This window comes from Adiantum capillus-veneris, chromosome 13 (genome assembly GCF_014529385.1).
Source record: "Adiantum capillus-veneris isolate H3 chromosome 13, ASM1452938v2, whole genome shotgun sequence".
In the NCBI taxonomy this organism is placed as follows: domain Eukaryota; kingdom Viridiplantae; phylum Streptophyta; class Polypodiopsida; order Polypodiales; family Pteridaceae; genus Adiantum; species Adiantum capillus-veneris.
Window position 1 is genome coordinate 75,068,593 of NC_140943.1, and position 12,269 is coordinate 75,080,861.

General features: G+C 44.9%; 1 protein-coding gene across 3 annotated transcripts in view; it reads right to left on the reverse strand.

Moving 5' to 3' along the window:
• Positions 1 to 12,269, reverse strand: part of LOC147444268 (glycosyltransferase BC10-like) — an 88,446-nt gene that overhangs the window by 49,843 nt on the left and 26,334 nt on the right. For all 3 annotated transcript variants that reach the window (XM_086526949.1, XM_086526950.1, XM_086526951.1), the window contains exons 2-5: positions 8,137 to 8,253; positions 7,969 to 8,069; positions 7,293 to 7,364; positions 6,957 to 7,038 (exon numbers count right to left, since the gene is read on the reverse strand). In XM_086526949.1, coding sequence (XP_086383075.1) covers positions 6,957 to 7,038; positions 7,293 to 7,364; positions 7,969 to 8,069; positions 8,137 to 8,253 — 372 coding nt within the window. The remainder of the gene's footprint in view (positions 1 to 6,956; positions 7,039 to 7,292; positions 7,365 to 7,968; positions 8,070 to 8,136; positions 8,254 to 12,269) is intronic.

The following is a 12,269-nucleotide window of genomic DNA, read 5'->3' on the forward strand; positions in this document are numbered from 1 at the left end:
ACCCAAAGACCGTGGGAGTTCCTCAAGTGGCGCAAGCCATGATTCGAATTCCAACAACCCAGTCACGAAGAAGTTGACTTTCAGTAAGTATGATGGTAAGATGGATGCTACGGTTATTCATTCTTGGTTGCATCAATTTAATGCTTATTTTGTGACAACTAAGAAGACAGGAAATAGCAAAGTTTTGACGGCAGCTATGTACCTTGCCGGTGATGCCATTAATTGGTACCACGCATGGCAAGAGGCACATTTAGCCGCGCACCTAGAGGAAGCCGACGAACTCACGCCCCTTTCCTTCAATTGGGCTGATTTCCAAGACGAGCTCAAGGCGCGGTTTATGCCACCTCAGTACCTCGCACGATTGAAGGACGATTGGCGCGCTCTCAAGCAAAATGGTATGCCGGTTATGTCTTTTTCTGATCGTGTTCTGCAACTAGGTACCCAATTATGCAAGTCGGATGATGAACGCAAAGAGGCATTCCTTTATGGATTGGACGAGTATATCAAGTACGATGTCGAGGTGCTCGATCCAATCGATCTCAACAAAGCGGTAGCGATTGCTCTCGCACAGGAGATGAAGCACAACAAGGGAAAGCCTAAGGAGAACAAGACTTCCATAAGTACCTCGCAGACTTCTCAGAACAGTAAGAACGGTAAGAATGGCAACTCTTCTAACCAATCTTCCAACAGTCTCTAAGAAAAGAATTCTTCCAATGAATCTAAGGGTAAGGCTAACACAATTGCTAAATCTAAGCTTACTCCATATGAAAAGGTAGCACAAGGAATTGTAGGAGGATACATCACGTCGGAAGAGCAACGCACTTATTCTAAGGAAGGGCGTTGTTTTCATTGTTACATTAAGGGTCACATAAAAAGAACATGTCCTAAGCTTGAATCAAATGAATCTAAAGAATCCACAGAACCCACTTCCTCTGTCAATGCAATTAATGATAACACGAGTGTGCCCCAAGTTTCTCATGACCCTCCCATTGATGATTATATCATTAAATGTTATGGTTATATGACGGGGCAGCGTTTTGTTATATTGTTTGACCCAGGTAGTATGCATGATGTGATCAGTCCCTCGCTTGTTGAGAGAGCCCGCCTAGAAGTTAGTCAGAGATCTCCTATCGAGGTCTCTGGCTTTGTTCCCGGTATGGACGCTCTCATCATGGAGGAGTGCCTTGATGTGTTGTTTGCAATTCAAAAAGCTGCCTTCACTAGAAGATTTGTTGTCTCTCCTCTCTCAGGATGTGATATGATTTTGGGCATTCGATGGTTTCGTGATGCTAACCCTCTCATTGATTGGGAGGCTAACACTTTCACTCTCAATGCCAGAAGTGATTCTCCCATTGTCATTCATGGAGAGGACATTGTTCATTCTCCATCTCTCATTGCTAATATGCAGGACAAGATTGAACGGATTCATGAGAAGGAGACTCTCTCAGTCTCTTTTTCTCCAAATCATGACACCCAGGATTTGCATGATTGTGAGCAGCATGATGATTTGATTGACAATGATCCGCATGATGATTTGCACGATCAAGATGTGATTTCTCACAAGCATGATGAGTTGCATGAAGATGATGTGATTGTTCACAAGGATGATGTGTTAGTTGATGCTTTTTCTAGCGAAGCTAGCCTCGTTGCAGAGTCGATCAATCACGAAGGATCGATCTTGGCTCTCGAGCCTAGGTCCAAAGAACCCTCACAGGAAGCATTGTGTTCGCATGATTAGTACGCACGCATTGTTCGAGTGTTTCATTCGTGATCGTTTCCTGTATTTTAGTCAGCATCTTTATGTGATCCCTTTTCCTAGGCATGACATATTGTATGTTGAGCACATTTCTCTCATGGATGAGCATGAATGTATGCGGATTTCTCATGAAAAGCTGAAAATTATGTATGTAAGGAAGTCACATTCTATGTCTCTTCCTTGGCATGACACATTCCAAGCATGGGCATTTCCGTTGTGAATTGCCACAGTTGATTGCTCTAGATCATAAGAGAAAGATTCGATCTCATTGTTTGCATGTATGTGGTGAATGGTTTGGCATTCCGTCTATTGGCTCATTTACATTACATGCACAGTCTTTAGAAAAGACAAGATTTTTTCTACTCACTTTACATGGAATGGGTATGTTCATGGTTTTGTGTTGGAAATGGTTTCAGGAATTTTCAGCCAAGGAGATTCTTGAAGAAGAAAGAAGCACGACTCTAGACAAAGTTGAAGCATCGAAGGAGCCACAGGAAACTTTGTGTCGCTTTCGGCGCAGCCCAGAGAATCAAGCGTTGCAGACCTTTATGAAGTTCAAGTACCGCATGACCCACACATCAGAGTGGGCCGGCGAAGAGTCCCTTCCAGGATTCCGGATGTTATTGGCAATCTCCCTCGACGCCATACAGTTCGGTACCAGTACCTCGCTTTGAAAAGGAGGGCATGTCACGTGACACATCCAACCCTATGTGTCCGTGGACAAGCTACAGCATAACAGGGTTCAGTCAATCCAGTCAGTCTAGATTGGAAGTGATCTGGCACTTTTTGTGAGTCTATTCGTAGACCGTGCATGCCCAGTCACTTAGCATAGATGCATATCCTCTGGTTGCACACAACATGATCATCAGTATTCCCATCAGAATCCATTAGAATCAATTACGGGATTTTTCCAGTGACTTAGCCTATTTTACCTATTTTTGACATTTTTCACTTAGTAATTTAAGTGATTTTCCAACAAAAGTAGGTAGGGCAATTTTGCTAAGAAAATATATAAGCAAACCAAAGTTAGCACTAAATGGCAGAAGAGGCAACAGGAACCAAGCTCAGCAGGCATCTTCTCAAGCAAGACCTTGGTGGCAGTTTCCTTCCCCAAGCAAAGGACCCCCCTTCCCTAGCGTTTCTGCACCAGATACCCATCGCCAACAACAATTCAGCCTAGCATTTTCTAGCAAGAAGGTCATCGCCCTAGCAAGCATTAGATCTTGCGTTTTTTGACAAGCTCCCTAGTGTTTTGAAAACCAGCAGATCTAGCGTTTTTGGACATAACACCCTGGCGTTTTTGGATTTCAGCCTCAGCCTTGCAGACCCGGTACATGCAGTGATTGCAGCCCTAAAGGGCCATCAAGACCAGCCCCTAAAAGTAGCAGATTCAGCCCCTGAAAGACCTCAGTTTTCAGCCATTCAACTGCAGATTTTCAGCGTTAAGGAACCACCGAAACAGCCCCCCAAAACAGCGTTTTCGGACTAGTCGCAGATTTCAGCCCATAGCGTTTTTGGACAGCAGTAGAAAGATTGTAGATTTCAGCCCTAGTGTCGGCCTCGTCATCACCGTCGTCATCGTCGACATAGCCTAGACTTGCATTAGTCTCATGCATACAGTTTGTACCAGTTTGTTCAATCATAAGTAGACCACTCTCGCCGAGTGAGGCCTTCGGAGGAGTCCATTCACTTTGTTTGTGATCATAGCATTTTCTCATTAAGAACGGAAGGCTCTACCTTCCATAAGAACAAAAGGAACCTTGCGCACAATTCGGATCACTCATCTTGAGAAAGAACAACAATCATTCCGCTGCATCTTACAGAGAGATTGACATTCTTATGCTACAGGAGCATTATGTGAGAGTCGCATTAGACATTGTGGTCAGCTTTTGCGTGGATGATATGATACTTTTTTGTCAGCTGCTTTTGGACCTGGAGGCATCCAGGGCGTGGTATGTATGACTATTGCGGATTCTTTACAGCAAGCCATTGTGGGCAGAGGGATTATTGTGCCAGGCAAGGCTCAGTGGATCACTATGCAGGTTTAGGGTTGTCTTGTAGGCTTCCTGAACATCTATGCGCCCAATGTGGCGAGTGCACGAGCAGATTTTTGGTCACAGATTGTTGAGTCTCTGCCACAGGCAGAGCAATGGTGCATAGGGGGTGACTTCAACATGTTGGAGGACCCCTTTGACAGGATTGGTGGTAGCCATGCTACTGTGCATGGAGTTGAGCTGGCAGCTTGGGAGAGGTTTTGTATGACTGAGGGTTTCGGATGTGTGGCAACATTCTAGCTTTGTGAGACCCCCAGACAGCCTGGCCTTCTCTCGTGCGGACCGCAGAGTGGGAGAGGTGAATCTATTGCGGATAGATCGCTTCTACACTAGTGACCACTTCTGTGACTTGGGTGGGACAGTTGACATTCTGGCAGGGACTTCCTTTTCGGACCATGCACCAGCGATCCTCAGAGTGACAGGTAGGCAAAGGAGGGGGAGCACAATGCTACGCATCCCTGAGAGGGTCTTGCTGGAGTCTACGCTCAGAGAGCGAGTGGAGGCTCTTTGGACAGAGAGCTTAGACATGCAAGATTCTCCTGCTCTGACAGAGGAAGAGGCATTGCATCGTCATTGGACTATACACATCTTTGGTAGCACATTGGGTCCACACCATCTGAGCAATAGGTAGAAATCGATCCGGAGCCAAAGGGTTGCAATATGAGGCAACCACCACGGGAGTTTGCAGACATCGTGAGCCTACATTTGCATCCATTGCAAAGACAAGGATTCATCTAGTTCTTCCATCATACGACAATCTAGTCGAAGCCTCAAGAGGAGCCTCTATCTTTGAGAAGTTATTTGGCACTTTCATGAGACATCATACAAAGGACTTGCCATGGTTCGTGGGCATTCCAAAGGATATATCCATCTTAATCTCCCATTCGGCATTGCTTTTCCATGTAGGGGCAACATAGGCTGGTAACCTTCATCGGCATCAGCATTTGAGTATCTAGCCATCACTCTACGAGCATCCCTCCAATTTGCAGTTTGGTTCACACCATCCGAGTTGGGGCAGCAAAGGCTCGCTGTAACCAACAAGGGAATTGTTGATCGAAGAGGTAGTCCATTGGTTGTGAGTAGATGAATCATCACCATCCCCATCTTATGGACATTTCCACATCACTTGGGGGAGCCTCTCTCTCAAAAGTAGCCGTGGAGGACATCATCTAGAAGGCCATTCATTCAAGACCATCTTATTGCCTGCATGGATTTTGCTACCTGTACCTCACCTTAAGCAGGAGGGGATGTCATGTGCACATGGCTCTGTGTGTCATCTGGACATGCTTCATTGACTTCTAGAGCCAATTTTGCACCTATCTCTAGACAGCAGCATCTAGAATCCTAGGAGGATTAGTACCGGCCATTTTGTGAGCCTATTCGCAAGACTTGCATGTTCAAACGAGTCCATTAGATTAGGTTTTCCAGTTTTGGAACCCTCTTACACAAATGGTTTGTACAAGCATTTTGACAGATGTTGTTACACTACGGTGGGCATCTAGCATGACATGCATGTAGTTTTAGGTTAGAGGAATCCATTCCCCATGTCAATCGGATTCCTAGGATGGCAGGTTTGTGACAGGTTCACCCAAAAACTTGCCTAAGTCAAGTTTATTAATAAATCATTCAAATGATTTATTTTTGAATTTTGTCTTCCAAGTTTGTCCTACCTAAGTCCTAAAAAGTTCATAAGCAGTACAACATGTGTAAATATGGCTCTAATTAGGATGGTCGAATTCAAAAGCTTAGCTTATAGTTTTTCACTAACATATGAGCCTATAATACATATAATATATATAGTTTCTTTGGTCTACCGTTCCGGCCCCGTTCCCGTTCCGGCCCCTCGCCTCCCTCCCGTTCCCGTCCCGTTCCGCACCCTACTGTTCCCGTTCCCCGTTCCCGTTCCGGGTAACTATGCTACAACCCACTGGCTCCCATTGAAAGCGACATGACATGCATGTCACACCCACGCAGCTGAGATGTTGAAAACCATAACTTTGGTCGTTTGACGATTAGGCAAAAAAACTATGGCCCAATGAGTCTGATATGAGTGAAATGTCATCCGCATATAGCAATATGTGTATCAAAACTCAAGCTACACTGGCTCCTACCTCCTCTCTGTCTCCCCTGATGTAAAAGGCCTGCATGCATTCAAATAGCCAGGGTGATTCAGATATGAGTGCAATGTCCTCTGCATTTATCAATGTGACTGTTAACACCCCATGTACACCACCCCTCTTCTTGATGCGTTTTTGAGACTTCATCTATACAATATTCACCTAAATCAATCTACGAAAAGGCTACACTCACCAATAAAGGTAGTGCACATTATAGATTCATGGTAGTCGTCAAGATAATATAGCATTAACTCCATTAGGGTAGTGCTGACGTAATACAAGGACGTGATCTAGGTGTTGCAGATTCTAGTGGTTCACAAGCATATTCTCCAATAACTTGGTCAAACTCCAGAGTGCTACAGTTATCATCATTAGGCAGTAAATGGTAGAGATGTGCAGATTCATGCTTAGCAACTTGGTCCAAAAGTCTCAAAGAAAGACATGAGGAATGCCTTGAGACGGCATCATTGCTCAGAGAAAAATGATAACTTTTTTCCAGCATATTATATTGAATGGGAGAGATCATTTTACTTCTATGGCTCTCAATCCACACCAGCTGCAACAAGACTAAAGCTAAAATGCAGTTTGTTAGCATCTTAGGTCCATGACTGTCCATCATATCATTTCACAGCCTCTATCGTATCTCACACCAGTTGTTGAGACACTATTTTGAAACCTTGGATGGTGTACTTTCTGTAAAGCGACAATAACCTTGAGGTTTAAATCCTCACTTCCATCTCAATGGTTAACCATAGTGCTTCACTGGAGAAGGTTCACCTGCATTCAGGTCCATCATATCCAAAGTTTGAACTCCCCCCTTAACGCAACACCAATAAGATACCCAAGGCAGCATGAAACACACAAGCAATTTCTCAAGACTTTTTGGTGCGTAGATCATTGCTTGTATTTCAAGCTTTGAAGGAAGTATCAATTTCATGGTTATGTTACATGACTGACACAGCCACAATTGCTTTGACTTTAATACTAAATTATCCAAGTTAAAAACGGTCTTGGAAGAAAAATTTAGACCTGCGATCCTTTCCTCCACTCAGCTCTTTGAATCGAAGGTGCCATTCTTGGGTTGTAACGTCTTTCCTTAGCATCCAAAAAACTGATTCATTATGAAAAGAATTTTCAGGAAACTAAGTCCCATGGTTGAGCAAAATCTCACAAGTTCAACTTCCAGCTAAACCCACTGCGTTGTGCTTTTCAACAGAACAATGTCTCACTCATCACGTTAGACATGTCAAATGTATTCTACTTGGAAGTTCAAAACACAACAATGGAAGTTCTTTCAACAAGTGAGCCATCATTATGATATGCAGGATAATGACTGAAGAAACTTGCAGCAAGCCGAACTGGTACCTATCTACAAAACTCCTCCGTGTAGTCATGATGTAGCTGTATACGAAGCTGAAGTTGTAAAGAGGAACACAACTGTAAACACAAACAACCCCTGACAGTCCTCAGATCCAAGAAGTATTTGCAATATTTTGACATGGGCATATAACCAGAACTAGTTGAAGTTAATGTTCAAGAAAAATTGAATGACCAACATATATATACTTGGATGAATCCAAGCCAGATTCACCTTTTAAGGAAAGTGCAAGGTATAGACTCACGGTTGTCATCCACAAGACAATATAACAGCTTCATCATGCATAAATTGACCAAATAACATCAATGAGAATGACAGTAGAAAAATCACTGCAAAAGAGTCCATGAATGCATTTACATTCCAAGGAACATGAAATATCACATGGTATACCCACAGTATGCACACTTGTGCTTGCAGGCTATCCAAAGAATCTGTTACATCTATGTGACACAAATCTGAACCCCCCCCCCCCCCCCAAAAAAAAAAACAATGCACAAGCAACCTTTCAAATAAAACTATGGGGCAGCCATTTTATCAACCGCATAATTCTTGTGTAAAACAGAAAATTAGTGGGGTAAACATTGTACACTAGGATCACTATCTATACAATATTACAGAGTCTATCTCAGTCTAGTTTTTTTGCATACAGAAAACAGTGAGTACCTGTCAGAGAGTAGAAGAAACCGATCGTTTCTAATGTCTTTTAGAGCCTCACGCAGAAGCAATCGTTCTGCTTCTACCATACTTGCTTCTCCCCAATTGACCTGTAAATATACTTCAGTGAGGCATGCCCTACAAAATTAAAAAGGCGATAGAAAGATATCTGGCCACCTGAATACTATTCGACAGCTGGCGATCCAAAAAATATTGGCAGGCCGTAGTTCTTTTATTGTAGACAAAGCCGGGTCTAGAGTGAATGTAGATTGAAAATAAATCTTCTTTTGCGTCCTACAAAATAGATAAAGAAAAATCCAAAAACCATTTGTCACCCTTCATGGGATTGACCATGCGGCTACCAAGGTTCAGCCAAATCCAAGCTTATTAAAATACGGTGTTCATAAAAGCCCTCCAAGCACTAGATACACAAACAAAAATGTGCAAAGGAAAGTGTAAGTACACTTAATTGGCCCCAAAAATCAGCTAATCACCTCCTTGAGAACTACACATACAAGTACATATCTCCTCTTTCTCTCACAAACATGGCTATGCCCACCCATCAGGACTCTTATGGCACTGTGACTTCAATTAAAGTTAACAACAGAGGAATTGGTACTCGGGCATCATAAATGAGAGGCCACTGATAGTCGACAAGCAGTAGGAAACCATAGAAAACTCGAATCATAGTGTAAGCTGCAAACCCGAACTTGAAATCTTTAAAGAACACCAACAAGGGACGCGAGAGTGACGGAGTTCCCCTTCATAGAGGATTAGCTCCTCGAACTCCTCCCAACTAAGCTTCAGAGAGGGAATGAGGAGAGACTCGGCATGGGCCTACTTGTGGACATCCTCCTTTTTCTCCATCCACTCATCGTGCTACGTGATAGCATCACCTGTGAAATGCATGGAAGCCAAGAGCACTTTGTTATTATCAGACTTTCTAACAGCAGCAAAGTAAGATGTAAATTAGAATAGATGACAACCGCATCCACCTTACCATCATACTTAATGAACGTAACCTTCTCACGAATTGGTCCATTGACGATTCGTGTAGCATTGGTTGCCAGCACGATGGTCTTTGCAAGCTTGTCATAATCCCTCTGTGATGATGAGGAATCAGATCGAATCACAAGAGAGGTGATGAGGTCACGCATGACTGCCCTCTCCTGCCGTCTAGCCTCCGCATCTGCCTCACGAACCTGTCTACGAGCCTTGGCTTCGGCCGCCAATCGACGTTTCTCTCACTTCGTCGCTTCCACAAGCTCTTGTCGTCATGCCTCATCTTGCCGCAACATCATCTCCAACATCATCCGCATCATGGAATCCATAGGATCAGGAGATAGAGAGAGAAAGAGTGGGGTTGGGGAGAGTTTTTTTACAATCCACTAGCCATGGCTAGGTTATTAGGGAAGAGTGGGGTTTTAGGGTATTTACACGGGTTTTGTCGATGGTTCGGGTGGTCGGTGTGAGGTTTTAGTGCTGCTGGAGTCGGTTTTTGTCGTGAGAAGCCGAGATTTTTGAGTTACCTCCTTTCGGTGCTGGTTGGGGCGTGCCTTCGACGCCTTTTCTTGTTTTGGTGTTGGCGACGCGTGACTGGACCGCCTTCTTTCTTTTGTCGATGTCGATGTCATTCGGGTTTTTTTTCCTTCTTTGTGTTGTGAGTGTGCGTATATGTGTGCGTGTACTGTGTAGGTGAGTGAGCGTGAGTGTGTGTGTGTATATGTGTGTCGGCCAATGTGCGTGGGAACGGGGGGAGGGGCAATATATTATGTATATATATATATATATATATATAAATATATATATTTTTTATTTTCGGTGGTTTACTGCTGCAGGGAACTCAAGGATGAGAGATGGGGAGAGAGATGGAGAGAGGCGTTGTGTGTGTGGGAAAGGGAGTGTGTGTGTGTGTGTGTGTGTGTGTGTGTGTTTTGAAAAGAGAGCGCAAGAGATGCGGCGCCTTCGGGCTGAGAGAGAGAGAGAGAGAGAGAGAGAGAGAGAGAGAGAGAGAGAGATGGCTGGGCCGTCTGCGGGCTATGAGCACAGCGCGAGAGAGAGAGGGGGATGGGGTGAGGTGGCGAGGGGGGGAGTAGGTGAGGGAGTGGGGGTGTGTGTGTGGATAAGAGAGAGAGAGAGAGTTTCTTATCTGCGCCGTGGGGCTGAGAGCGAGAGTGAGAGAGAGATGAGATGGCAGGCCAGCCTACAGCCGACAGAGAGCGAGGGAAGGTGGGGGGGGGGGGGGGGGGGGGGGGGGGGGTTTGGCAACGAAGTGGGATAAGGGAGGGGTGTGTGGGTGAGAGAGAGAGAGAGAGAGAGAATATTATCCCCCTGTTTTGCATGGTATCTCAAGGACGAGAGGAGGAGAGAGTCAATGGGGTGGGGGAGAGGGAGAGGGAGTAGCGGGCTAGGGGAATGGGAAGGTAAGGCTGAGTGTGTGTGTGTGTGTGTGTGTGTGTGTGTGTGTGTGTGTGTGTGTGTGTGTGTGTGTGTGTGTGTGTGTGTGTGTGTAGATAAGAGAGATATGGTGAAGAAGAGAGAGAGACTTCGGCTTCTTGTAGGCAACGAGGGAGATAGAGAGGGAGGATGGCCGAGCACTGCGCCATGTGGCTGCCGACAAGAGAGCGAGAGAGCGAGTGTTAGCAAGAGATGAGAGAGAGGAGTGGATGAGGGAGACAGAGTGTGTGCCGAGAAGGGGGAGAGGGGAAGAGGGAGGTGCATAGGAAAAATGGCGGCCTGCTAGGCTTGGGTATGGACGAGCTAGGGCCGTGAGGTGGACCGGGGCATTGCCGAGCCTTCCGACAGTGTCGCTAAGGCTTAGGCAGAGGAGAAAATAATTTTTTTTCTTTTTCTTCTTTGATTTCCGAAAATCGGCTATCATTAGCTCTCCCCTTTTGGTTAGAGGCATTCATGTCTCTAACTCATCTGCTTGATCATTGTCGTCGGAGGTGGCGGTTGATGGTGCACCCTCATCTGGAATGTCGATAGGTGGAGCCTGGTCAAATAGAAGAAAATAAGGTTTGAGCCGCCAACCATTTACCCTGGTTTTATGAAGTTTTCCATCAGCTTCCATAAGCTGGTAGCTTCCATTGGCATCCTTTTTCCTGATGAAGCGGTGTCGAAGCGATTGTCGTAGCGGAGCACCGACATTCCTTTTTTCAATTTTTTTTGCCGAAGATGCTGCTTAAAGCTAAGCCGTCTGTGCTGTGCTTGTGCCGCATAATAATTTATTGCTTCTTCTCTATCCTGTTGTAGTCTTTCCAAGTCGATGATGTGATCTCTCAAATGCATGTTGGGCCGTTGAAGTTGGCTTGCCATTACTCTGAGACTTTGTAGTTGCACTTCAATGGGCAAGATTGCTTCCTTACCAAATACGAGATGATACAGTGTGAATCCCAAGGATGTACGGAATGAGGTTCTGTAGGCCCATAAAGCTGGTAGTAGGTACTTATCCCAGTCTCCAGGATGATTGTTTACCTGCTTGGTAATAATTTTAGAAACCATTCCATTCACCTTTTCAACTAGGCCATTACATTGAGGGTAATATGGTGAAGAGTGCCTCTTTGTAATGCCTAGTTTGTGCATTAATTCTCCTACCAAGTCTGCTCTGAAACCTGGCTCTCTATCAGAGATGATCTCTAATGGTGCCAAACCTACAGCATATGTGCTCGTAGATGAACTTAGCTACCTCTATCACTGTGATTCTAGTAGTGGCTGTAGCTTCTATCCATCTAGTCATGTAGTCGACCCCCATGATGATGTAGAATTTTCCTGAGTTGACCCTAGGTAATGGTCCTATGGCATCAATACCCCACTTTTCAAATGGTCCATATGAAAGAATAGGTGTCTGTGGTTCATGCATAAGTGACCTAGTGCCGGCCTTTTGACACAACTTACACGTTTTGCACCAGTGGTGTACATCACGGTTGAGGCTAGGCCATATGAAGCCAGCTTGCAAGATTTTCCTACTTATTATGTCAAGGGCAAAGTGACCACCACAAACCCCGTCATGACAGCTAGCCATTACTCCCGTGATTTAATGAGAGAGAGGGACCTTCCTGAGTATTTGGTCCTTACCCTACAGTACAAACTGTCATTGATGAGCCGATACCTCGTGGCCTTCCGCGTCAGCCATTGCTTCTGTCCCTTTGTTAAATCTGACGGGCATTCCCCTGTTTCCAAAAAATGCATGATATCAGGTAAGGCATCACTACCTTGAAATAGAGGGAGCTTTAGCTTTATAGCCCCAACCACCACTTCCTGCAGTCTCTCACTTGCTAGGGCATCTGCTTCATGGTTTTGAGTCCTTG